A 24949-nucleotide genomic window follows, 5' to 3' on the forward strand; every position below is an offset into this window, starting at 1 on the left:
TGATCGATGCCTTCCAGGTTACCACAACAAACGAAAGCCTTCATATATCAAAGCCTTCACTTATTACACTAAATGGCTCGGTTCAGGTGTGTATGACTGAGGTGTTGAGTGAGGAGGTGACGCAGCACCCTCACAGAGGAACTGGCCTGTTTCTGTGCCCTCAGGGCTTTGCAGCTCAATTAGCGTGACACACTTTCCCCCTGTGATCACCCTCCTTCCGCTTGCACACAGCGGATTATGGCCACTAAGTTCAGCGGCGCACTTCCCAGAAGACACAACATCCATTAAATCAAGAGGAAAGCACTCGTCAGGGTTCGAGCCTGAAGGGCCAGAACCCTCTTATTTTTACTTTGGTTTCAAATAATTATTATCATTGCAACAGCTGCAGAAGAGCGACCTGCCTGACTGGGATATGACCGAGGATGGGGATATGGCTGGGTTCATCCCCCAGAAGGAGATTGTGTACAATCGCCTGCTGCCTTACTCTGGCCGCTTGGACCGGGAGGCCACGGAGCTTTTGGCAGATATTAAAGCCAACCTGTCCCGGGCTGTCCTCCTCAGAGAGCTGTGGCCCGGGGTCGCCTTCTGGTGCAGGAAACTCTTCTCGTAAGTGCTGAAGAAGGATTGTGTTTGGATAAAAGTGTGTAATGACAAATCAAACTGCACAATTAGACAATAGTAGTTTGCAGAGCGGTTAATCTAGGTTGTGTTACTCCATGATCTTCTTTGGAGAGTGTTTTTGATTGACTGTAATATAAAACATAGTATTTAGATCAATATCTATGTGCTGCAGTATAATCTAAAACAACATTAAAGAGCTTCGCAAAAAGGCTGTAATATATGTTGCAGGGAAATCATATTGTTATACTGCGTGTCTAGTATTCCTTACAGGTGGCAACAGCTATGATAAATATTAAGTAATACTCAGTACTAGATCTTTAGGTCTGTCGCACTGAAGCAAATGGGGAAGAAAAGCAGATAATATCAGTTTCACTTAGAGCTCACTTTATGTCTATGAGTCTGATACCTGACAGTAGTTACCTCTCCAAAAGAGAGAAAGAGAAGGTATTACTCAGCTTTATAATAACCACTACATATTCCCACACCCCCTCTCATTCCACTCCACACACAGTTTCAACACCACTGATTGATAATAAACGATAACTATAATATATAAGAAATCATCCATTTGATGGAAGACATAGAGGTTACATGAAAAAGCCTTTAAATAATAATGCTAATTTTAGTAATTAACCAAATGAAAGAAGACAAAAAGAAAAGAAAAAAGAGGGATATAATAAAGGGAAAATAGGGGATGAATATTTAAGTGTATTATATTTGGCTTGGAGTGTATCCTAAAGTAAAGAGTATGCTATTATATTTCGCTTTTTATCTCTACAATATCTTATTTTCTATATCCTCATCCATATCTCATCAAACAGTTTGGCTTTCACTTCGTGTTAAAGAGAAGACGGGATGTTTACCAGAGCTTTGTGTTTGCCTTAAAAGTCTATAAGGGCATCAGGCTATTACGTTGGTTTATCATGTCCTTTAAATAAAGTCTAAACTTTTAATTCACTTTGTCCACTTGGCACCTGCTCAGATTCAGTGAGTTAATTCAAGTCTTCAGGTTGAGGCCTTGGGCCACTGACGCTGTCTGTTTACTGCCGGTCACCTCTCTCCTCCAGGTTTCTGAAGCTGTATGGCTGCAGGTTCAGCAAAGAGGACCACATCCTCTTCATCAAGCTACTCTACGAGTTGGTAACGCTGCCCAACCTGGAGCCCCACATGATGCAGAGCTACGCCCGGCTGCTCATCCACCTACTCAAGTGGGTTTTGACAATAACCCCCATACACCCACACACACCCACACATCATAAGTGATATCGGAGCTCCTCGCCCTCGGGGACAGGGTAAACGGAGCACAGACAGCTGGATGGATCTGGGTTAGAAGCGCAGCATCTATAAGCAATAAAAAAGAAGCCAGTTGAGGTGGTTCAGGCTTCTGATCTGGATGCAGCCCATGTGCCTCCCAGTGGACCTCAGGGCAGGCCCAGATCATGCTGGAGGGATTATATATCCCATCAGGACTGGGTATGCCTCTGGATCCCCCAGGAGTAGCTGGAGGATGAGGCAGGGGAGGAAGATGTCTGGGCAGCCTGCTGCTGGATGGAATACACAGCACAGTGAATAACCACACAACTAATAAAACATGACAGTAAAGCTAATATTCAGTACAACATGCATTGACACACAGACATGTTTATAGCCAAGGGAGCTTATGACTTGAGAAAACTGAATATCCCAGCATCAGCCTCTCTTGCCCTTTGTTATCCTTCAGTATTATGAGATCACAGAGCAGCATGGTGGTAAACATCACTGTGCTATACAAGCAGTATGCTGATGTGCAGTAACATGGTGCGTTAAAGTGGATTCCTCACTTGCATCTCCCTTACCACCGTTTGGAACACAAAAACGATCTGCAGTGTCCAGAGAGTGATCTCAATCAAGTCAATGCAATCAGCTAAATCTTAAATTTTAAATTAAACATTAAACTTTTCTATAAGAAAATAGAAAAAGAAAAAGAAGTAATAGGATGGTTCTACTCACAAATTCAAATGCGAAACAAGCACAGGGTTACTTCTTAAAAGATGGGATTTATCACACCCAAAAATATGAAAATACAAAGGAATGGACAACTCTGCTCAAAAATACTGCTCACAAAACGGGACATTAACTAATGACCCCACAAATGAGATAAAGGGGGGACATAAAGGCGGCTGATCAGAGCATTTACAAATGATAGGGGGGGAACAAAATAGAAAACAAATCAAACTTGATATCCTCCCCCCATGCTGATTCACTTAGTCTTGTCCAATGTGCACGCCTCATTCAGAATACAATGCATTGTCAAAAATATAGCACCTTACAAGAATCTAACCAAAAGTGACTGGTTGTGTTTGATCACTAATGTGAGTGCAAAGAAAATAACAACACCCATGATACTGATCATGAGCGAAACCATAAAACCTGAAATTGAATCCATATAATACGGCCATCACACTGACAAACTCACCAACCAACAAAAAGAGAACATTACACAATCTGCCTTTTACATATATATACTCATTAGCAGTAAAATGCACCATAACCCAATTCAATGCACTCAGGGTTTTTTGTTGATACAGCATCACCTTACTCTGGCCTGACCATTAGCAGTGATAGAGATGGTGGCTAATATATAAATTCATCTGAAATAGATACGATAACTGTATAGCTATTAAGTTCAACATCAAAATTACTTTTATGCTTTATTGTTTGACTACAGCATATTGTAGCATGTACCATTTCCCCATAATTGTCATGTGGACATCAACATGCAACCCAGTCTCATCAGAAAACGTACTGGGTTGTCAAAATGCAGTTTTACCTTCTAGCAAAACTTCTCTTTTTAAAGCGGCCGTACAATTACCCAATATTTTTAGATGAGTTTAACCCTAGCCCTGAACAGCTGCCCATAGCTTACATATAGTGGTTATGAAGAATACGCCATATTCAAAGTCAAAAGTAAAATAACTCTTATATACATAGATTATGGCCATTTTGGTTGATGGGTTACTAGATTTTCATTAGTGTATAAGCAGATTTGCGTTAGAGCTGGTTAAGGAACCAATGTTTTTGTCAGCTTGAAATGTTTTTGCTACATAAAACTGAATTAAACTAGTATTTATATCTGTCAAATATTTGTTAAGGAATAAAAAGTGCTCTCAGTGAATGCTTTGGTCTCAGAAACCTGCTGGAGTAAACGTTTAACGTTAAGTAAACTGTCGAAACACTCAAGTGAAATACAATAACCTCATCATCGTAGAGTACAAGTACACACCTGTACACATCTGTTCCGACAGACTGAGGTATCGTAACCCACCTGTGTGTACATTTATTACTTTGAAGGCCTATTTCTTAACTCACTGCTTTTTTCTTTTCAAATCATCCCTGTCACGTCTCCTGTGACTGCTCGATATTATCCAAGACAGACACATTCATCACTTCCCAGTCCTCTGCAGTTGTTTTCCCGATTCTCACATCCATCCCGAAACAACATCTCGATGTAGATGTCATTTGTCTGAGTGTTTTCCATCAGACGAAAAGAGCGAGATCTGGGTTAACCGTATATTAAATGTCTCGCTGCTGAGAGATGAGTTTGATACTTTACTTAACGCATCGTGTCTCAAAAGGCGTTTTCCTTTTTTCAATCCCTCCTCCCTTCTTTCACCGTTGCTTCATCTTCCCTTCATTTGTCAAATCCACCCAATGAGAGTCTGTTCCATAGCTGGGAGACGAATGAGACAACAAGGAGACTGAGGCTGTGGAAACTGCACATATTCTTCTGTGCAAGGATGCTTAACATTTTCTGTGCAGTTAGTTGCAATAAGAGTTGTGAGTCATTCAAAGAAAGCCCAGAGGCAGCCTTAAGGCTTAAAACGTTTTCCTCAGGGGCACAACAGGTACCAAGCAATTTTAAATCTTAAAAGGTTCTTTGAAAAAAATCAAGAATTCCAGGAAAAGGCTACTTCACTTCGTGTTCGCCTGCAAAAAAAAGCCATTTGCTTCTATTTTCAGATCTTAAAAGCCCTTTTTGAATTTTTCTCAACAGAGCGTCTTATGTGACCAGTTGTGTTGTGACTATTTTTTATACCAGCTGAGTCTACACCTACAAATTACAAATGTCTGCAGCTGTCAGCGCAGTTCCGCTTTGTTGAAAACAAAGAGTCACGGTGTTGTGTTTGCCGACATGTCTGGATGTTGGCAGTCGTCGTATTCAGCGCAGCCGGTGAGGCAGTGACTCACTTTCTCACAATTACCGACTCATTCAGACACCCTGTGGCTTCTCACATCAATATAACTTCATTACCGAGACTTTGACTTCAGCTCTGTGACAAGAGGGTGATTTCATGTTTCTCTTCAAATGTTCTTTGAAGTTTTAAATGTCAAAGAACATGCCCACTGTTCAGCAAAAACTCTGTGTAGCTTGGCTGGACGGATGATAATGACTGACAGCGTCTTTCAAACAGGAAGAAGGAACTACTGTCCAGAGATGACCTACAGCTGCCATGGCGACCACTCTATGATCTGCATGAGAGTATCGTCTACTCCAAGACGGAGCACCTCGGACTCATCTGGCTCCCCAAGTATGTAGTTCTACCTTTACATTAACCTGCTGCTATGTTTTATTGTTTGATCTTACTGCTTATGTGGATAATTATCCTATCTGCAAATACGCTTATTTTTATTCCTAAAATTTCAAAGTTTCATATATGCTCCTAATATGAAAATACAAGCCAACATCAGCTAAAAAGAAAAAAGGTCAGGTGTGACCGGAATATAAATAATTTAAACTTATTCAGATTATTTTATTGGCTAAAAAGTGTTGTTAGGAAGGAAAGAAGTAAGAGATGGAATATTTAGTTTGCAAATGACAAAAGTGTAACATTTGAGAAGTTATCACAAGCATTAAAAGCTACTGCATAGAGCTGATTGTAAAATGATGTTAATTTGTGATGACTTGCGCAATTTGGGAACTTGTATACCAAAACTTTCACAGGCTCTTCTTGTGACTTGAGGTGGCGTTCGAGGGAATTTTCCCATTACATAACATATTTTTCCGATTATGCCGACACCACGTGATTGCACAGTTTTTCCTGTTCTGAACCGCGTAATTCCTGGACCCTCTCCTGGATAACAGAGAAACAGATGTAAGCCTAACAACTGACTTCAAAAAATAGCCTTAGAAATACTGACTGAGTACAGACACAAGAGTATGCTCACACCTAGCCTTTGCCAAGAGACTAAATGCATGCATTAGCTCTACTACAAATCTATACCTAACCTTAGACCTGAACACAATCATCTTTTCCTAAGGAATTTGGATTGTAAATATGTCAAATAGTGCAGAAAATGGTCGGTTGATTAATGGTTTATTAATAAAAATTGATGTTTATCATGATTTAATGAGGGATTTACACTGATAAGTTGCCTGTTCAAAGCCCTAAATCTCACATTCAATGCCAATAAAGTCCCTTTTAGGCCATTAACCCCCAACTGCTGTGGCCAACACATCAAAACAGCCAGGTGACTTTCCCCAGTGGCGTATTATGGTACTGCAGCCTGCAATTCACTAAAGCTTGTAGAATAAGAGATTTCATAAAAAAAACAGATTCAGTGATGATGAAGAACATTTTAGGTTGCAGCCTGAATGCTGAAGTTTTGCTTCATCCCCGTCGAGAACTTGTGGATCTTGCAAATGCGGTCAAAAGCAGAATTCCTGCACAAACACACATTCACACTCCTCCTCTGTGTTCTTGTTTGCAGCTCAGTGGATCACATTCTGAAGGCTTTGATCAAAAGCTGCCGACTGTAAGTCTCATTCTCTGTGATCGTGTAATTTGTGCTGCGGATAATGTGCAGCTTTGATCTGCAGTTGAGCTGCGTGCTGTAGTGTGTGTATTTGCATCTCCACTCTGCCTGCATCTGTTTGTACTCACTGATGTGCTGTATGTTTTTGTGTGTGTGCACTTTCCCAGGTATTTCCCCGCGTCTTCCACCAAGGAGATGCTAGATGAGTGGCGCCCCCTGCTGTGCGTGTTCGACGTGGTCATGCAGAAGGCCATCAGCAACATGGAGCTGTTCTTGCCCACCATCATGCCCCTGGAGGAACACGACCAGGGCTTCCAGTAAGTGGGCCAGATTGAATGGATCTGCCTAGCATCAGGTTTGGACGCCAAGTGCAGCTTGTCAGAGTCAGAGCTAACACAAAGGCTTCATGAAGAGCAACAGAATTAGGTCAAATGTGTTGGAGTTTTAGGATTTGGTTGCATCAAAATGCATAAACATAAGAGTACATTTTATGTCCATTACCACATTTGCCGTCTCTGCAAGCGTTTACACCCTTGCACCTGGGAGCTTGGGTAAACAGCATTCTTCTTGTGTTAGCAGGGTTTTCCCTCTCTTTGTTTTGCTGATATTTTTCTCTTTCCTGGAAAACCTGCATGCCCTTCATAGTTGTGGCTACTGAGCCTCTTCACAGTGTTCAGTGAATTCTTTATATTCACTCTTTCGCGAGCTATTTGTCTGGATTTACTCTTGGTTTCATCAGCAGTTTCTGCAGTTTCCACAATACATCATCTTTAATACTCTTTTTTTTTTTTTTTTTTCCAGTGTTTCTCTCTCTCCCGCGCTCGCTCTCCCAGTATGTACGAGGGAGAGAGCGAGTTCATATTTTGGGGAATTAGAGATAGATGAGGGGAATTCAGCCTCGTGTGTGTGTGTGTGTGTGTGTGTGTGTGTGTGTGTGTGTGTGTGTGTGTGTGTGTGTGTGTGTGTGTGTGTGTGTGTGTGTGTGTGTGTGTGTGTGTGTGTGTGTGTGTGTGTGTGTGTGTGTGTGTGTGTTTGTGCTTGCGTCCGTGGCGGTGCTTGTGGGTCAGCGGATTTGAATATAAAGGTTTTTTTCTCTGTGTGTTTTTTCAGGTTGTGGTTTGATGAATTAATGAACCTTTGGGTGGCCGTACAAAATCAGCCAAGCTGGGAAGGGGTGAGACAAACAAACACACACACACACACACACACACAATGGTGTTGATGATTTGCATTATGTGGACTTGCTTTTTTCCTCCTACAAGGTACACATAAGTCTCCATAATGAGACACACACGCACGCAGACACAAACATACAAGCATAATATTTCAGGTATTTTCTCATTCTTTTTAGATCGTGACAACTACATTTACAAACTGTCCACTTGCATTAAAATAACTTCTCTATGCAAAATGAAAGTCCCGCATTAAAAATGTATGAAACGTCCTCCTCTCACATTTCCTCATAAATCTACGACGCCAAATGGAGGATTTAAAAAGGTATTTTTCACTTATTTAGCAATGAATCATGATGTCGCTTTCCTGTTTCCTCCGAATGGAAAGATTCATTTGCACTTCTCTCCATTTCCTGATGAGGATGATTGAAGTATCCGAGTATTGGTCTCCATTTGACTTGCAGAAATAGATTTTCCACTTGTGTCTAAGCTCTGTTTTTCGCTGAAGCCTCTTGGCCCAAAGCGGCCCACCCTGCCTGTCTCGCTCTCTTTCTTTCAAAGTGGCTGTATTTAATTCTCGGAATGACAGCCTTGACTCGTGGGAATTTTCTTTGTGTTCACGGTGAATATTTCTCTGATGTTGCAGCACCTTGTGAACCTGTTTGCTCGACTTGCCAATGATAACATCGGCTACGTGGACTGGACCCCTTATATTCCCACAGTGAGTGATTTACAGATATTTTGAGACGCATTGGAGTCTATATATTGGCAACAGCTGGGCCATCTGTGTTGGGTGAAACTCTCCATCATAAGGTTGTTTGTGTGTGTGTTTCTATGTGTGTGTTTGTGTGTGTGTAGATTTTCACCAGGATCCTGCGCAGTCTAAACCTTCCAGTTGGGGTCAGTCAGATGGTGGCGCCGCGTTATCTTACCAACTCGTACGACATTGGACACTTGGTGTTGTGGATCACAGCAATCCTGGTACGCAAGGGCCGACTTTTTCCTCCTGAAGATTCATGATATATATATCCAGTAGATATGTGACTGTTTTGTTGTTATATATCACATCAAGTGCTTAAGGGTAAGAAAATAGAAAGAAAAACATCCAGATTCATATCACTTTCCATTACATTCCCCATTAAGAGTGCTTATAAATGAACAATAAGGGGGGGGTGGGGGGCGGGACATCCATATTAAATATCCAGATGGGAATTTATTAGATTCCTTCCCCGTCGCCCATATTTTGCTCGTATCATTTCTGTTTCGCGAAAAACAGAACTATGTAAAGCAAGATAACTCCTGTAAGGAATGGTAATCTGCAAGTTATACACACATTTCATGGCTCGTCTTCAGAGTCTGATAAAGTTAATCTACCTGAAGCATATTTTGGTAAATTTATCTTCCAGTACTCTGAGGAAATAAGTCAATTTCTTCCTATATATCTGATGAAGTAGGTCTGTCTAGTGCTCTGTCAACGTAGCTTGGAGGTTTAGACACCTGTGATGGATATTCTTCAAGTAAGCGAGGAGGACAGGGCAAGACCAAAATATATGATTGTGATTAGCAATGCTGGCTCTGCCTTGAACGATAGCTCTGTTGCTTCTGAGAAGTAATGAAGAATGGAACCAACAACATTCCCTCCACTGTGTTTTGCAGATTGTGGCCCTCCTCTCCAGAGAGAACCCTATTAATGTTTCTTCTTTAATTACACACATTTACTCTCTTCTCTTTTTTAAAGAAACATTTTTATAGTCTGAAAATAATTTGAGTTTTCCATTCAGGTGTAAGAAATTCCATTATTGGATAAAAGCTTCTTAGTTGCCTACCGACTTTATATTCCTGCAGGGTGGCCCAGGAAACCCTGCACAGAAAGAGTTGACCTGCCTCTTCAACAGCATCGCCTCGTTCTACCATCCCTCAAATCATGGCCGCTGGCAGGTAAGTCTCTCTCTCTCTCTCTCTCTCTCTCTCTCTCTCTCTCTCTCTCTCTCTCTCTCAAACACACTGGCCCACTGTGAGAAAGATGCAAATGTGTTTTCAGCTGCTTAATGTCAAACGGGCTCTTTTCAAACTTACATCACAATAATGACATGCACAAGTGCTGCAGAAAAGAATGATATCTGTGATCTCTTTACGACTGACGGTGTAAATGTGTCTCCAGACCAAAAAGGTAATATTGAGTGTGTGTGTGTGTGTGTGTTTTTGCAGTCTCGACTCATGCGGCTGCTTCAGCGGCTCCCGGCAAGTGTTGTGCGCCGTGTGCACAGGGAACGCCACACTGAACCCAACTGGATCACAGTGGTTCCGGAGAGGCAGCAGCTGACTGATGCAGACCTGCAGGAGTTCACCCGCAGTCTCATTGGCGCCACCCTGTTGGCTATGTTCAGGTACTACACTTTGATGACTGCCATAGTGACAATGGCAATACAGAAATACAACCTCTCCTTCTTAATGTGAGCATGAAGAGTTGAGACACGTGTTCTTTAACGTTAGAGATCTGGAGAATTTCAATAGCTGCAATAACAGTGCATAAAAACAAGGTCTTAAATTAGGAGCATAACCAAAATGGAGCAACAGATAAATTGTTTGAGATAAAGTAAACTCAACAAGAGTTTACGAAACAAAGATAATATTGGTTGTTCAGTAGAGCAGTTCTCTAAAAATAAGTTTTAAGATGACATTTAAAAACAAAGACGGTGCAAGACCATCTCCTGCTACGTGGGAAGACGGATTGATACTGTTTCTACTCGGGCAGAATTAGAAACCATAGGTGTCACTGTGGGAGTAGGTGTGATATATCTGCAGTACTGTCCCTGTAATCTGCGTTTAATGAACAAAATTCCTCCAAGCGTCCGAGTTTTCATCCAGAGTTTTGTTCACCAATGTTCTTTTCCTCAGCCCCTTCCAGTTAGTTAGTTAAATTAGGCAGAAAAGTGAACCTATGGAGAAATCAAACACACATTTTCTAAATCAAAAACCTGTGTTTACCTGGTGTTTATAATATAGCTGCCAACCCCTTTATCCAGGAGGTTCAAACCCTGCTGTGTGTCACTAGCGATCACACAAGAAACCTAATCTGCACAGAGATTGGTCATCTGTGATTATATCCCTGTGTGTGTGTGTGTGTGTGTGTCTGTGTGTGTGTGTGTGTTTGTGTTTGTGTGTGCGTGTGCGCGCCCTCCTCTGGTGATGTGCAGTAAAACCGGCAGTACGGACGCAGCCTTCGCTCTGCAGAACCTGGCTCTCCTTACACCAGAACTCGTCATACCACCCGTACTTGAGAAGTAAGTATTTGTCTTGTATGAACGATGTAATCAGGAACTTATGCACTAGAAAACGTATGTTAATATTTAGATGGATTAATGAATATCGATCAACTTCCGATTATTATTCTTTGTCTTACTTTGATTTGGGGTTGATAATATATAATATGATTTTGAGGGTTGTTATGGATGTTAAAAGGAAGTAAATAGTTGCTTGCCGATTTAGCCATTAGCAGGACCTGTTTGTAGCGTCTCCATGGATGTACAGACGAGTATCACTGGATCATTCCAATTTGTAAAGAACACTCTTCCACCACTTTTATGTAGACAACCTTTGTGTCCTCCATGAGCAAAGTGTCACACAACTGCTGCAAGTGTTGATGATGTCGGTAATCACCAAACAAATTGCCATAATTACCTTGCCTCGATCTCAGAAGACAAGTAGACACCTGCATCTTTCACCTCATTTGGTATCTTTACTCATTTACCTCCATGTGTCTCGCATATACCAGAACCTATGCGGCGATGGAGACCCTGACAGAACCGCACACCCTCACCGCCACCCTCAGCTGCATGATCGGCATGGCCCGCAGCCTGGTTTCCCCCAACAACCATTACCCAGAGGGCCGTGCGCACGTTCTCCCACTGCTCATGGGCTGTCTGCCAGGGGTGGACCCCAACGACTTCAGCAAGTGCATGGTGAGTAATGGAGGTGTTGATTAGTAATGAAGAAGAATCGTTAGACAGTGAGTAGACAATGCAGCTCCTGTTGATTAAATTCCTCTCTAGCGTACTCTGCTCTACCCTATTAATAATCTTTGAAAGTGGGATGAATATCTCAGTTTGAGGAACTTACAATTAATGTGGCCCAGTCTTCAGTTTCTGCTTGGATTGTTAAACTGATTGGTTTTCTCTTTTGGTGTGCTCATTGTCTCCAGACTACATTAATCCATCACGCCAGGCTAAATTAATACTTTTTTCAGAAAAGTTATTTGGCCGACATCTGCCCTGTTATTTAACTTTGGCCGTGTTCTCGTCAGACGATTTCAATTGATCTGTTTTTTCCCACTTCTTCCCTCTGTCCAGATAACGTTCCAGTTCATCGCCACCTTCACCACTCTGGTGCCTTTAGTGGATTGTTCTTCCGCTCCTTCTCGACACAGTGATCTCACAGAGGTACACACATGAACTATTTAATCACAAAAGAGATTAGTATATGTATATAATAATAAGCAAAAAGCAACTGGTATTAATGATTTCAATATGTTTCTTAAAGGAAGAGTTTGATCACCACATCACATTCATGTCTGTCTACCTGTTCGCTATTTAACATGTTTGTTTCATTTGTACTAAACAAAAGCAAAACACAGTTTGGGGTTTTCCTGAAGTCTTGTTATTGCTGTGAGGTTGCCAAATCACAAAAGGCTGTTTCTAGTCATTGTGCTAAATTTGTCCACGGTTACATCTCCTTGTTCCTGTTTCATATTAAAAGGAGACATATTATGCTCATATTCATAAATTGTATTTATTTATTACTTTACCTGCTCTAATGTTCAGAAATAACTGTCTTCATACTGTCCATCGATACAGTCCGTCTTTTCAGCCCCTGTCTGAGCTTTTAGGTTTAGCTCCTTTTTCCACTTTTTGGAATTAACAGCAGTTCACATATACAAAGACATCAAAATAAAGCATTATTGTATCATACGAACGCACGTCTGACTTATAACCTCTGCTTCTCATTCTCAGATTGAGAAAGATCTTTGTTTTGCTTCAGCCGAGTTCGAAGACTTCGTTCTCCAGTTCCTGGACAGGTAGAGACAAATTAACTAGTCAAACTATCACTTAGCTACACAGTCACGGGTTTTTCTCACTTTAACGTTGTTGACGTTTCCATTGCTGACAGATGTATAAGTCTGTGCTTAAGTACAGTATGTGTGCGTATCTGTGCTCGTGCAGGTGTTTCGCTCTGATAGACAGCAGTACCCTGGAACAGACCAGAGATGAGACAGAGACGGATACCCAGACTCATCTGGAGAGCTTGGTGGAGCTGGGCCTATCCTCCACTGTTAACACCGTCCTAACACAGTGCTCCACAGAGGTATACAAGGTAGGAAACCCTCTCCTCTCTACCACGTCTCTGCCTTAAAGGGAACATCACTGTCTTTACCTAAGTTCCTTAATTCAATAACCTGAAAATGTAACTTCAACCCTCACTGTACTCTGACCTTAACTGAACTTCTTGGTTCTGAAACAGACCACTAAACTTAAAGGTTCTGAAAACCGATTTCTTGAAACACCATGATTCATAGCTGAGACTGAATCTGGATCCAAATGACATCAAAAGCCAAAAGATGGTGGCACCTTTATCCAGGATGTTTTGACTTCATCTTTATATACAGAGTATGATTCGAAGTAGACAGGACTCAGTTTGGGCTGGTGTTGCCAAACCCCTCATAATCAAATAAGCTCAAATCAACTATGAAGCTACCATTACATTACATTCATCCAAAACTATTCACATTAAGTCAATCCAACGTCAGCAGTAATACCCTCATATAAAGCCTCATGTATAGTACCCTTTTTTTTTTATTACATCTATGTGCAGTGTATAGAAATAAAAAAATCACACTTACTCAAAATGTGTACGATACATACAAATGAGCCGCTAGATATGCATCATCTGATTGTATCTTTTTCCTCCTGTCAGGTGGCGCTGCAGAAGGTTTATAATTTTGCCACCTCCAACATCTTCGAGACATGCGTGTCCGGCAGGATGGTGGCCGACATGTGTCGAGCTGCAGCAAAGGTATGAATGTGTGATCATTGGAGATTTTAATTTACAGTTGTTGGAGGAAGTTGTAATTTAGTCATTTTAGAGGAATCGGTCCCTGATGATGTAATTTTCAGCTGTTTTTGCTTGTGTATCTAAATAATGGGTTTATGTCTGTACTTGCAGTGTCATCCCGCTGAGTCTCTCAGTCTGTTCGTCCCTCAATGCTGCAGAGTCATTTACCAGATTACTGACAGTCAGTACCACATTGTGTGTGTGTGTGTGTGTGTAGTAATAGACATTGTGTTTGCACAAAGTCTAAATGAGCTTTGAACGAGTTCATTCAAAAGTTCATTCCCTGCTAAATGAAACCAAATGTTTTTAAGTCAAGATAGATCTTCATTCTTGGGATTTTAAGACATTATCAGATCACAGCCATCTCAGAACAATTAGGAGCCTTATTAGTCGCAGTGTGAAGTCAAGAGAGGAGCAAAAAATCTGAAATTTTTTTTTAGTCCGTATGTATTTGCTAGTGATTAAATGAGCCAAAGTAGCTTTAAGCAGGTGAAGTGGGAGGCAAGATTGAACGAAAAAAAGTGTCACACAATTATGGAGGTACTGCACTTAATAATATCATTTATGTATTCATGGACACCAAACGATCAATCCAACAATTCAATGTGTGTAAATTGCAACAAAAGAAAAAACAATATTATAAAAAATACAACTACGTTAGCAACTGAATGAGGCTATCCTGTAGTTGTAGACAGTTCTATTTTGGGCACAATGCTAACGTTACCATGCTAAAATGCTTGCAGAACACTGCAAACATGTCAATAAACCGAACTCTGCTCAGGCTGATGGAAATGCAATTTTGCAGATTTTAGGTCATGTAAAAAAAATTTATAAAAATAAAATGTTATTATCACAGTTATTACATTTCATCGTAGTCCCCCCATTATTTGTTGAAATGTTCCAGTCAGGACTTGTTTGTGTGTCTGTGTGTGTTTGTGTAGATGAGGACTTGCAGAGTGAAGATGAGCTGGATAAGGAGCTGTTGTGGAATCTCCAGTTGCTCTCTGAGGTGAGACGAGGATCTATCACGTCCCAAGAGCTTCAACACTCCAAGAAATATTCCTCCTAATAACTCTGGTTTTAAATTCAAATATTATTTATTCTAGAATAGTGGGGTCCACATATTTACCTGATTCCTTCACAGATCAATTCACTTTAAGAATATTTATTTACTAGAACTGTAGAGATTTACCTCTTCCATTAGTTGAAGGTGTCCACAGACACTTCTGTTTGTTTTTTCAGAATAAGACTACAATTGTAATGCTGTGTGCGAAGAAAAAAAGATGACTCAAAGACACTTTTTGCAGCGTGCACCCTGCACGCTCGTAAATATCAAAGAGCTTTGTCGTTAACCAGAACATATTGATACCCTCTCTGTTTTGTTTTATTACTCCTGGGAGCTCCACGCGAGTGGGAGTGAGCCAGATGCTGTGATTTACTGGAGAACTTCAATATTTAAGACACAGCTCTCCACTGAATTGCCTGTGTCTCGTGTGTGTGTGTGTGTGTGTGTGTGAGTGTTGTGTTTAGGTTGCCCGTGTGGATGGTGAACAGCTGTTAAAATACCAGGGGGACCTGGAGCGGATCCTTGGTGTATGCGTGCGTCGGCGCTGCAAACAGGCTTACACTCTCGCCTGCAGTCTGCTGGAGCACACACTCCGGTCGCTGTCCCTCATCTATCCCACCGAGTACCGCAGCACCTCTGGAGGCTTTGATACTGACCTCACTATACGGGTACACACAGACAACATTGAATGGCTTTACTGCACAAAAGGCTGTTGCTTTAAGACACAAAACAACAATCACCATTGTTTTATCCCACAAACTTTAGTTAAGTCTTGTTCCGTGTTTCTAACTGCACAGTTTCAGCTCCTGCTTATTTTCTAACCTCCCCGAGCATCATTACAGTTATCACAGTATTAAGTCAGTGACAGGAAACACTTTCGAGGAAATGTAAAAAGTAAAATTAGAATCATCATCAGCAGTTTAATTAAATCGGATGGTAATTGCATTCCAATTTCAACTTCCATGAAGACAATTAAAAAGCGTTGATCAAACTGAGATCAAATGGTTGCACTGCTGGACCGAACTGCACATGAGCTAATACTAGTCACCAGCTACAGCCACCCCCTTTTACACAGGCTGGTCAAAGTGGGAATGTTGTACCTTTTATTCTGCTTTGTCTCTCTGTGTAAAAGGTTTAAACGTGGAATTAGAAAAGAGTTGGTCTTCCTTTATGCCAACAGTCACAGAGCTAAATGTTTGAAAGAACCACAGATTGTATATAAAGACGGACATCTGACAGCTGAAGCAAGATCATCTTGATCGCCCCCTGATGGCAGGTGGCAGTAGGCAATAGGTCATAAATACCGGCCTCCTCCATGTTAGCAGACAGGACATGGACCACACTGAAAAGGGACACAACATGTTCATTGGTTCACTTTAGGTTGCTGTTTACATGTGTTTCAAATAATCCGACACCAGGAGATGAACGGGCCTGTGGGTTTGAGGGGGATTGATGGTGCTGAATTGTATGTGCCAGTTGTTTCCAGTGGAAAAACTGGCATCTCTCTTTCTCTTTCTACTTTCTGATAAATTCTCTCTCTCTCTCTTCTCCAGGACTGGGGCAGAGCCGGAGATGTGGCGGCCTTGGGTGTGTGTTGGCATGTGCCGAGCACAGAGGAGGAGAACTTTGTTTTCCAGCTGTTGTCCCGCCTCCTGCAACCGGAGCTGGAGCGAATCAAGGGCCACGTCTCTGGAGATCAGCCAATGAGCAGGTGCACTTTATTTTCTTTCACCCCCCCACCCATTTTCTTTATTAGTTGTAATCAGGCACACACACAAACAGAACAAAGGCAACCCATAGCCTTTCATTAATCAAAAATTACATTTGTCTGCATCCCCAAAAAAATGAAACCTGAAGTTTAACATCTGTTTTTAAACCTAATGCTTCAAAGTCTAATCAGTAGCACAAACAGGGGGAAGTTGAATTTGGAGTTCGTGAAACACTTCTAAAGACTCAAACTAATGCATCACAGACACACACACACACACTTACTCACAGACGTTTTTTCCATTACATCAGCGGACATTACATTGATTTCTCTGGGACTTAATCTAACCCTAACCCATAGTTACTACTGACTTAACCCTAAACTTAACCCAACCTTAACCTAAAACATAATCTAAACTTACCCTTACCTAAACTTCAACCTTAACCTAAACTTAAAACTTGTCTTCACCTTAAAATGTCTGGATTTACATGATGGGAATTACATTTTCAAAGGAAGACAAGAGTTATTGCCTCACAACATGAGTAATACCTAGAACACACACACGTGTACACACACCCTGCTCTGAAAATCACTGCAATGTGTGGCATGATTCACAGGGAGGAGCTGTTGCAGAGTCTTGCTATTGTGAAGCACTGCCTTCTTGGAGCTGGAAGCATGTTGCCCCCTCTGGATGGACCACACGTCTCTGACCTGTAAGACCTGCAGCTACACACACATACAAAAGAAAATGTGTGTGTGTGTGTGTATACAGTGCCTTGCATAAGTATTCACCCCCTTTGGACTTTTCTACATTTTGTCATGGTATAACCACAGATTAAAATTTATTTCCTCGTGAGTTTATGTAATGGACCAACACAAAATAGTGCATCATTTGGAAGTGGGGGGAAATATTACATGGATTTCACAATTATTTACAAATAAAAATCTGAAAAGTGTTGTGTGCATATGTATTCACCCCCTTTACTGTGAAACCCCTAACAAAGATCTGGTGCGACCAATTGCATTCACAAGTCACATTTGCAAGTCACATAATTAGTAAATAGGGTCCACCTGTCTGCAATTTAATCTCAGTATAAATACACCTGTTCTGTGACGGACTCAGAGTTTGTTGGAGATCATTACTGAACAAACAGCATCATGAAGACCAAGGAGCTCACCAAACAGGTCAGGGATAAAGTTGTGGAGAAATATGAAGCAGGGTTAGGTTATAACAAAATATCCAGAGCTTTGAACATCTCTCTGAGCACCATAAAATCCATCATAAGAAAATGGAAAGAATATGGCACAACCGCAAACCTACCAAGAGGAGGCCGTCCACCCAAACTGAAGAGTCGGACAAGGAGGAAATTAATCAGAGAAGCAACCAGGAGGCCCATGGTTACTCTGGAGGAGTTGCAGAGATCCACAGCTGAGGTGGGAGAATCTGTCCACAGGACAACTATTAGTCGTCTACTCCACAAATCTGGCCTTGATGGAAGAGTGGCAAGAAGAAAGCCATTGTTGAAAGGGATCCATAAAAAATCCCATTTGGAGTTTGCCAGAAGCCATGTGGGAGACACAGCAAACATGTGGAAGAAGGTGCTCTGGTCAGATGAGACCAAAATTTAACTTTTTGGCCTCAATGCAAAACGCTATGTGTGGCGAAAACCCAACACTGCCCATCACCCTGAGCACACCATCCCAACAGTGAAACATGGTGGTGGTAGCATCATGCTGTGGGGATGCTTCTCTTCAGCAGGTACAGGGAAACTGGTCAGAATAGAGGGAAAGATGGATGGAGCCAAATACAGGGAAATCCTTGAAGAAAATCTGATGCAGTCTGCAAAAGACTTGAGACTGGGGCGGAGGTTCATCTTCCAGCAGGACAATGACCCTAAACATACAGCCAGAGCTACAAAGGAATGGTTTGGATTAAAGAATGTTAATGTCTTAAAATGGCCCAGTCAAAGCCCAGACCTCAATCCAATAGAGAATCTATGGCAAGACTTGAAGATTGCGGTTCACAGACGGTCTCCATCCAATCTGACTGAGCTTCATCTTTTTTGCCAAGAAGAATGGACAAACCTTTCCATCTCTAGATGTGCAAAGCTGGTAGAGACATACCCCAAAAGACTTGCAGCTGTAATTGCAGCGAAAGGGGGTTCTACCAAGTATTGACACAAGGGGGTGAATACTTATGCACCCAACAGATGTCAACTTTTTTGTTCTCATTATTGTTTGTGTCACAATAAAATTTATTTTGCACCTCCAAAGTACTATGCATGTTTTGTTGATCCAACGGGAAAAAGTTTATTTAAGTCTATTTGAATTCCAGTTAGTAACAGTACATAATGGGAAAAAGTCCAAGGGGGGTGAATACTTATGCAAGGCACTGTTTGTAAAACACATTTTCCTGCAGTCTTGTCACGTTTTGCTCCCTTTATTTCTGCTTCCTACCAGAGTGCCCTCTATGGTGAATCTGGGAGAGATCAAACTGCACATAGGTGTCGACTACAGTAAGAAAACATAACCAATTGGACATATAACACACAAACCAGCAGCTTTAGTGCGTGATATATTGGATTCTCCTCTATTCTGTGTCTGTGCATGTCCTCCTCTCTAGACGATTCACGTGAGAACTACAGAGAGTCCATCTATCAAACCATGAGACTGCTGCTACGTGAGTGAAGACTGTAGATTGTAATTCACATTCACTAGCAAGGACCATGCCCCAACAATGTGTGATTTAAAGGTTTCAATGGAGATTGACATTAAGATTAAGATCCATTTATTCGTCCCAAACACATGCACAGACATGCAAAGGCACACTCATGCAGGTAGGGAAATTGAATCTCTGCTTTTTACCCATCTGGTGCAGGACACACAGAGCAGTGAGCGACCATGTACGGCGCTCGGGGAGCAGATGTTGGGGGAGTGAGGTGCCTTGCTCAGGGGCACTAGAGAGGGTAGGGAGACTCTTGGATTTTTGGACAGATCAATCCAGGTTCGTCTTTTGTTGTCTCTCCGTGGAGTCGAACCGGAGACGAACCAGAGACCTTCTCTGCCCATAGTCCAAGTTTCTGCCACTCGACCACCGCCTCTCCAAATTAAGGGATGAGGGATGGAGAGAGGGAACAGAGAATGAAGATATGCAGGTAGAGATGAGGGAAGAAGGATGAAGGGATGACGGAAGGCAGATGAAGGGTTGAACGGATGAGGATTGGCATCAGGGTAAGAGAATGAAGAAATGTGGGTCGTGATCAGTGATGGTGGATGAAGGGATGATAGTAAAAATGAGGAAAAGAAGATGAAGGGGTGTGGGTAGTGATTAGTTAAGGTTTGAATGTGGCATGGGTTTCCCCCTGTACTCTTCTTTTCTCTCTCTCCAAGCAAAAGAAAGGATGGGTCGAAGAATCTGAGAAGAGATATTAATGGATTAATCTGGTGTATATGAGCTTGACATGTGATTAGAGGTGTGGTTGAGGTGTGGCCCTGCTCCCAAACCTAACTTCATTACAATCTATATCCACTTGTCCTCATCCAGATCACATCTTGGAACAGTCGGAGGATGACACAAAGTCCCTGTTTGTCATCATTAAGGTGTCTATTCCATTATTATTTATCTATGAAAATGGTATTATTCCATCCTATGTTTGGCCCAAGTAAGGTCTCACAGCGTCCTTTCTCTCTCTCTGACTGCAGATCATTAATGACCTCATGTTTTACCGAGGCACCCACAAGAAGGAGTTTGACTCACGATGGAAAAGCTTCACCCTCGTCAAGAAGTCCATGGAAAACCGGGTGAGCTGGAAAAGTGCACAAGGCCGCGGATTTCTTGTCAGTTTCAATGAATCACTCAGGAGGGAGATTTAAGTATTGCCTTTTCATTTTGCAGCTCCTTGGGAAAAAGCAACACATTAGAGCGCTGCTCATTGACCGGGTGTTACTCCAGCATGAGGTTAACACCACACGCACTGTGTGCAGGGTCACAGATGCAGCTGTGATCACATGCATATAAAGTAAATTCTGTCATTCTTAGTCAGAGCCTGCTGTTTTCGGAATATTTAAAAAATGTCTGTTTCTGTGTAAATAGATGAGGAAGCTGGTGGTGGAGGGCAGTGAATATAAAGTGGTTCATCAGGATCTGCTCTGCGATCTGCTGCTGCTTTCTACCAGCACTTACAGTCAGGTACCACCGCTAAAACACACATTCATTAATTTGTTCATTTATTTTAATGAGAGAAAAATTCAATCAGAGCATCTGCTGGTTTCCATTTTCCTGGTGGCATAAATGTAAATATCTCACATGTTATGGAAATTAATTGGGGATGCATGTCTGTCTGTGTGTGGCTTTGCAGGTACGTAGCAGGGCCCAGAGTGTGCTGACAGCTGCACTGGGAACCTATAGCTTCTCCTACAGAGACCTTATTCCCAGGATCCTGCGACTGCTCTCACCACAACACACCACCGGCACGCAACAGCAGTTCACGGTACACGCACGCAAACACAAACACACACACACGTGCACACAAATAGAGTTGTTCATGCTGGTCACTGTCCGTGGTGCTGAACTTTGGAGTTGGCTTATAACTGTGTGCCCTCGCTGCACTGGTTACCTGTGGCCCTCGGTATTGATTTTAAAGTTTTACTCCTTGTTTTGAGGTGGACGTAGGCCTGGCTTCATCCTACATCACTGCCCTTTTGTCTGCTTACATTTCTGCCTGAGGGCTGCAGGCCACTTCCTGTTGACTTTTATCTATGGTTAGACTGGAGACAGAGGGTGAAACCAGAGAACAAACACCAGTGTCTTTTAAAATGTTCTTTTGTCGAGTTTGATGTTAGAGTTTGAGTTGTTAGAGTTTTACCTTTTGGCTTTCAATTACCTGTTCTGTGAAGCAAATTGTAAACTCTATTTGAACAATAAAAATACAATTTATGTTATAAACATTGATGATAAAAAATGCTAATGCAAAGTCTTACAGGTTTCAGACAAAGTGAGGATATATCAAAAGGTCCAATCCATGAACTATATTTTTAGTTTTGATCTAGGAAATTGCCTTAAAATTATTCTATTTACAGGTGACACCCGAACATTAACGTGTCAGTCCCTTCGGCAATTTCTAGAAATGCAGGCTGGGAGTTATCCTGCCCTTAATTCAAAAACCAGCATGCAACTCCTGTTTTCATCCATCATATTAATTAAGTCTTCATTCTGTGTGTGTGTGTGTGTGTGTGTTGCTCAGGGTGCTCTGTACTGCCTGCTGGGCTTTCACAGTGGTGTGTGTCTGGCCAGTGTGAGGGACTGGTCCTGTGTCGGGGAGGTGTGGCCCGCTCTGGTCCGCTGTGGCCTGTCGCCCTCCATGACCCTAGAGAAGTCCTCCATCGGTGCACTGCTTGATGAAATCATTGACCGGATCAACCGCCAGCAGGACACTATCGGGATTTATTTCACAGTGAGCAACGTGTCCAATAGCATTAAAACACTACCCTCATCTCTCTGTTTTTAAAATGTGTCCACGTCCACTTCTAGGTATCCGAGGGATGTGTAGAGATAGCCAATCAAATCGCACAGTCTGAAAATCCCATGCCTTGCTTAGAGGCACCGTCTGTAGAGGAGCTGAAGGAGGGTCTCCAGCGTCAGCGAATCAGAAACGTGGTGGCTGCTAGGTATGAATGTTAACTGCATCACTGTAGTTGCTATTACTCATTCAGTTTCAATACTCTAAGCTTCTCTCAAGGTTGTATAAGAGCTGGAAAGCCTTTCTTTGCATTTATTAATTTCTTTTACCATTGACTGACTTTATTTTCTTTCTCTTTTTCATAGGAAGTACGAGAAGCTGGTCAATGAGCTCTTGGATTGCCTTGAAGACAGTGACCTGTAGGTTTTCTCTCCCCCTGTATAGACATTAGCACAATATGCAAATGTGTTGTAATTATTATTTCAGGAATTAATTGACATAACATAACCACTTCCAGTAGCTGATACAAAAGCACTACTCTCCTCCCGTGGCATTCATGCATTGTTATTTTATCACAGTGAAACAACTTCTCAGTCATTGTCCTGATGTTGCCTAAAGTGTGTGTGTGTGTACGTGCTTGTGTGCGTGTGGTTTCAGGCCCTGGAAGTTCGAACACATGGCCACAGACCTGCTGTCTCTCCTGCTGAGAGATGATCACCCGCTGCCCCCTGACGCTGTCCTCTTCTTCACACAGAGCCTCATACATGACTCCATCAGCATACGCAAGGTACGCAGCTGCGTGTGTCAAACTGACGTTGTGTTTGTGTGAACAAGAGGTGAACAGTCTAAGTATTTGATATTCCACTGGGTGGCAAGGACAGAGACGAGCATTACTAAAAGCTTTTTATCTGGTTCACTGCATGCTACAAGCAGTTCATATCAAACCTCAGAGACACAAATGTCATGCTGGATAATTACCAAGGCAAAAATATTTAAATTCTGTTTGACAACAGATATAATTGATCATTTGGACTGGAGTTACATGGTTTCAAGGCAGATGGTGTGTCTCAATTTCACGCCACTTGCAGACATTTTTGTCCAAAAGGCGCTGGGACAAAAATACCCACAAATTATGCAAATATAGTCAATTTTGTAGCTAGTCAGTGACATATTCAAGGTTCTGTTAACCCTCAAAAAGCAAATAAATCATTGTTTGTGTTTTTATTGTATAATAACTTGTGGAATTATTTTATAAAAGCTGACATTAATGGGTTATAATACCGAACATACATTTATATTCAGTATTTATCAGAAGTTATGTTGTTTAAAAAAGATTGAGTAATTGAAAGTAAAAAATAAAATGAACTATATATAGTATTTCATTATAGTTTTAGGAAGGGGAAATATTTTGTCCTTAAGGTGCAGGCGGGTTCATCTTTTCTATAACAATAACATTCGTGATGCATGCATATAATCAATGTGTAGCACTGTTATGGGACCAAATTAAGGTTTAAAAAAACATAAAATGCATTGCTATACTAATACTGACAAAGTAATTAGAACAATTGTTCCAAAGGAGCCTGTGTAAAAGCCAAGTAGAAGTAGCTAAAAAACTAAGAGCTGTGGAATCGCAGCAGAAAAACAAGGAGCTGCAATGCCAGAGAATCAAACCTACCAGTGCATATCCAAGCCCACTAACGTGATTAGGACAAAGGTACAGACAGCACTTTTAATGCCTGAAGCACTTTTCGACTGGACTCCGAGCAGCCACTGTGTTTATGTGGGGCTCCAATTAAAGTGAGCTACCTGTAGATCTGGATCAAATTGTAGCTCAGGGTCACTTTGTGGCCGCAACTCTGAGAAACGATGGCAAACTTCTCTCAGAATATGTTGCTTTGCTCCTGTATATCCTCTCTTTCCTTTCTTTCTCGTTCACTTTCTCTTTCTTTTCGTTTTTTCTCTCTCAGGTGGCGATCATAGCAATGGCCGGGATCCTGAAACAGCTGAAACGACCAAGAAAGAAAGAGGCAGTGAAGCCGACAGATATCAGTGAGTATACGCACACACCCTAAACAGTCATATTCACAACTGTTATTGTTTATTAACTCCGCAAAGGAAGTTATAGCAATATACCACGTGCAGACTCATTCTTTGGTAATTTAAACATTGAGTTATAAGTATGACCGGAATATATGTATATATATCTTTGCTTTCTATTAAAAGGTGAATAACTTGAAATAAGAACACAATATATCTTTGTATTGTGCTTCTAGGTGGTGTAGAGGATCCAGAGGGTTTGTGTGTAGGGGACCGCGAGGCCAATCGCTGGCTGCAGTACAATAGCAACAACCTACCTCTCAGTCAGGAACAGTGGGACTCTCAGCTGTATGTGGAGAAAACACACTTGGGATACTACTCATGGCCGAGGTAAGGAGAATGACTGAGGGTTGAACCGGTGGATTTAAACTGGAAGGCTGATTAACTGCTTAGTTGGATGGCACTAAACAGCTGATTGACTTAACTGTCTGCTTGATTTGATGCTTATCTTTGTGGCTAACTTCACGTCGGACTTCAGGCAGGATAACTAGCAGGGTGTTGAAGTGACTTCCTGTCACGGCCTGGCCTAGATAAGGTTGACTGAACGACTTACTGCCTGGCCTAGATAGAGGCATTGATGTATAGGTGGAGGGCTGGCTGCCTGTCTTGGTGTGCGGATGGTTTGCTGACTAACTGACTTTTTAATCATTCATTTATCCTTCCTGCTTATGTGAAGACAGTATGTGTCTATCCATATTTTTTTCCTGTGCATCGTTATCTATAAATCACAGCAGCCCGTTCTTTGTCTCCCGCTCCTTCCAGAGAAATGATGATCTATGCAACTTCTGAAAAGCCAAAAGATGACCTGCCGTACGAGGAGATGAGTGAGGTGCCTGCTCGTACTGTTGCTGCACACTTGAAAGCCCTCACTGGTGCCTCGGTGTTACTACTACTACATCTGTGTGTCTCTTTGTGTGTCACTCAG

The 24949-nt window shown here is 41.8% G+C and overlaps 1 protein-coding gene across 1 annotated transcript in view; it reads left to right on the plus strand.

Moving 5' to 3' along the window:
• Positions 1 to 412: 412 nt before the first annotated feature.
• The window catches only part of LOC128426477 (proteasome activator complex subunit 4B), a 35088-nt gene continuing 10551 nt past the window's right edge, over positions 413 to 24949 (plus strand). The window contains exons 1-35 of the mRNA XM_053413363.1: positions 413 to 606; positions 1689 to 1829; positions 5073 to 5189; positions 6370 to 6414; positions 6582 to 6731; positions 7525 to 7588; positions 8233 to 8307; positions 8445 to 8567; positions 9432 to 9524; positions 9795 to 9973; positions 10784 to 10870; positions 11362 to 11548; positions 11936 to 12025; positions 12596 to 12660; positions 12806 to 12956; positions 13557 to 13655; positions 13806 to 13875; positions 14636 to 14703; positions 15225 to 15428; positions 16314 to 16471; positions 17086 to 17181; positions 18929 to 18984; positions 19092 to 19148; positions 20013 to 20068; positions 20171 to 20269; positions 20364 to 20426; positions 20562 to 20657; positions 20827 to 20958; positions 21712 to 21921; positions 21999 to 22135; positions 22293 to 22346; positions 22585 to 22714; positions 23895 to 23976; positions 24201 to 24354; positions 24787 to 24853. Coding sequence (XP_053269338.1) covers positions 413 to 606; positions 1689 to 1829; positions 5073 to 5189; positions 6370 to 6414; positions 6582 to 6731; positions 7525 to 7588; positions 8233 to 8307; positions 8445 to 8567; positions 9432 to 9524; positions 9795 to 9973; positions 10784 to 10870; positions 11362 to 11548; positions 11936 to 12025; positions 12596 to 12660; positions 12806 to 12956; positions 13557 to 13655; positions 13806 to 13875; positions 14636 to 14703; positions 15225 to 15428; positions 16314 to 16471; positions 17086 to 17181; positions 18929 to 18984; positions 19092 to 19148; positions 20013 to 20068; positions 20171 to 20269; positions 20364 to 20426; positions 20562 to 20657; positions 20827 to 20958; positions 21712 to 21921; positions 21999 to 22135; positions 22293 to 22346; positions 22585 to 22714; positions 23895 to 23976; positions 24201 to 24354; positions 24787 to 24853 — 3849 coding nt within the window. The remainder of the gene's footprint in view (positions 607 to 1688; positions 1830 to 5072; positions 5190 to 6369; positions 6415 to 6581; positions 6732 to 7524; positions 7589 to 8232; positions 8308 to 8444; positions 8568 to 9431; positions 9525 to 9794; positions 9974 to 10783; positions 10871 to 11361; positions 11549 to 11935; positions 12026 to 12595; positions 12661 to 12805; positions 12957 to 13556; positions 13656 to 13805; positions 13876 to 14635; positions 14704 to 15224; positions 15429 to 16313; positions 16472 to 17085; positions 17182 to 18928; positions 18985 to 19091; positions 19149 to 20012; positions 20069 to 20170; positions 20270 to 20363; positions 20427 to 20561; positions 20658 to 20826; positions 20959 to 21711; positions 21922 to 21998; positions 22136 to 22292; positions 22347 to 22584; positions 22715 to 23894; positions 23977 to 24200; positions 24355 to 24786; positions 24854 to 24949) is intronic.

The sequence above is a fragment of the Pleuronectes platessa genome, chromosome 21, assembly GCF_947347685.1.
Source record: "Pleuronectes platessa chromosome 21, fPlePla1.1, whole genome shotgun sequence".
NCBI lineage: Eukaryota > Metazoa > Chordata > Actinopteri > Pleuronectiformes > Pleuronectidae > Pleuronectes > Pleuronectes platessa.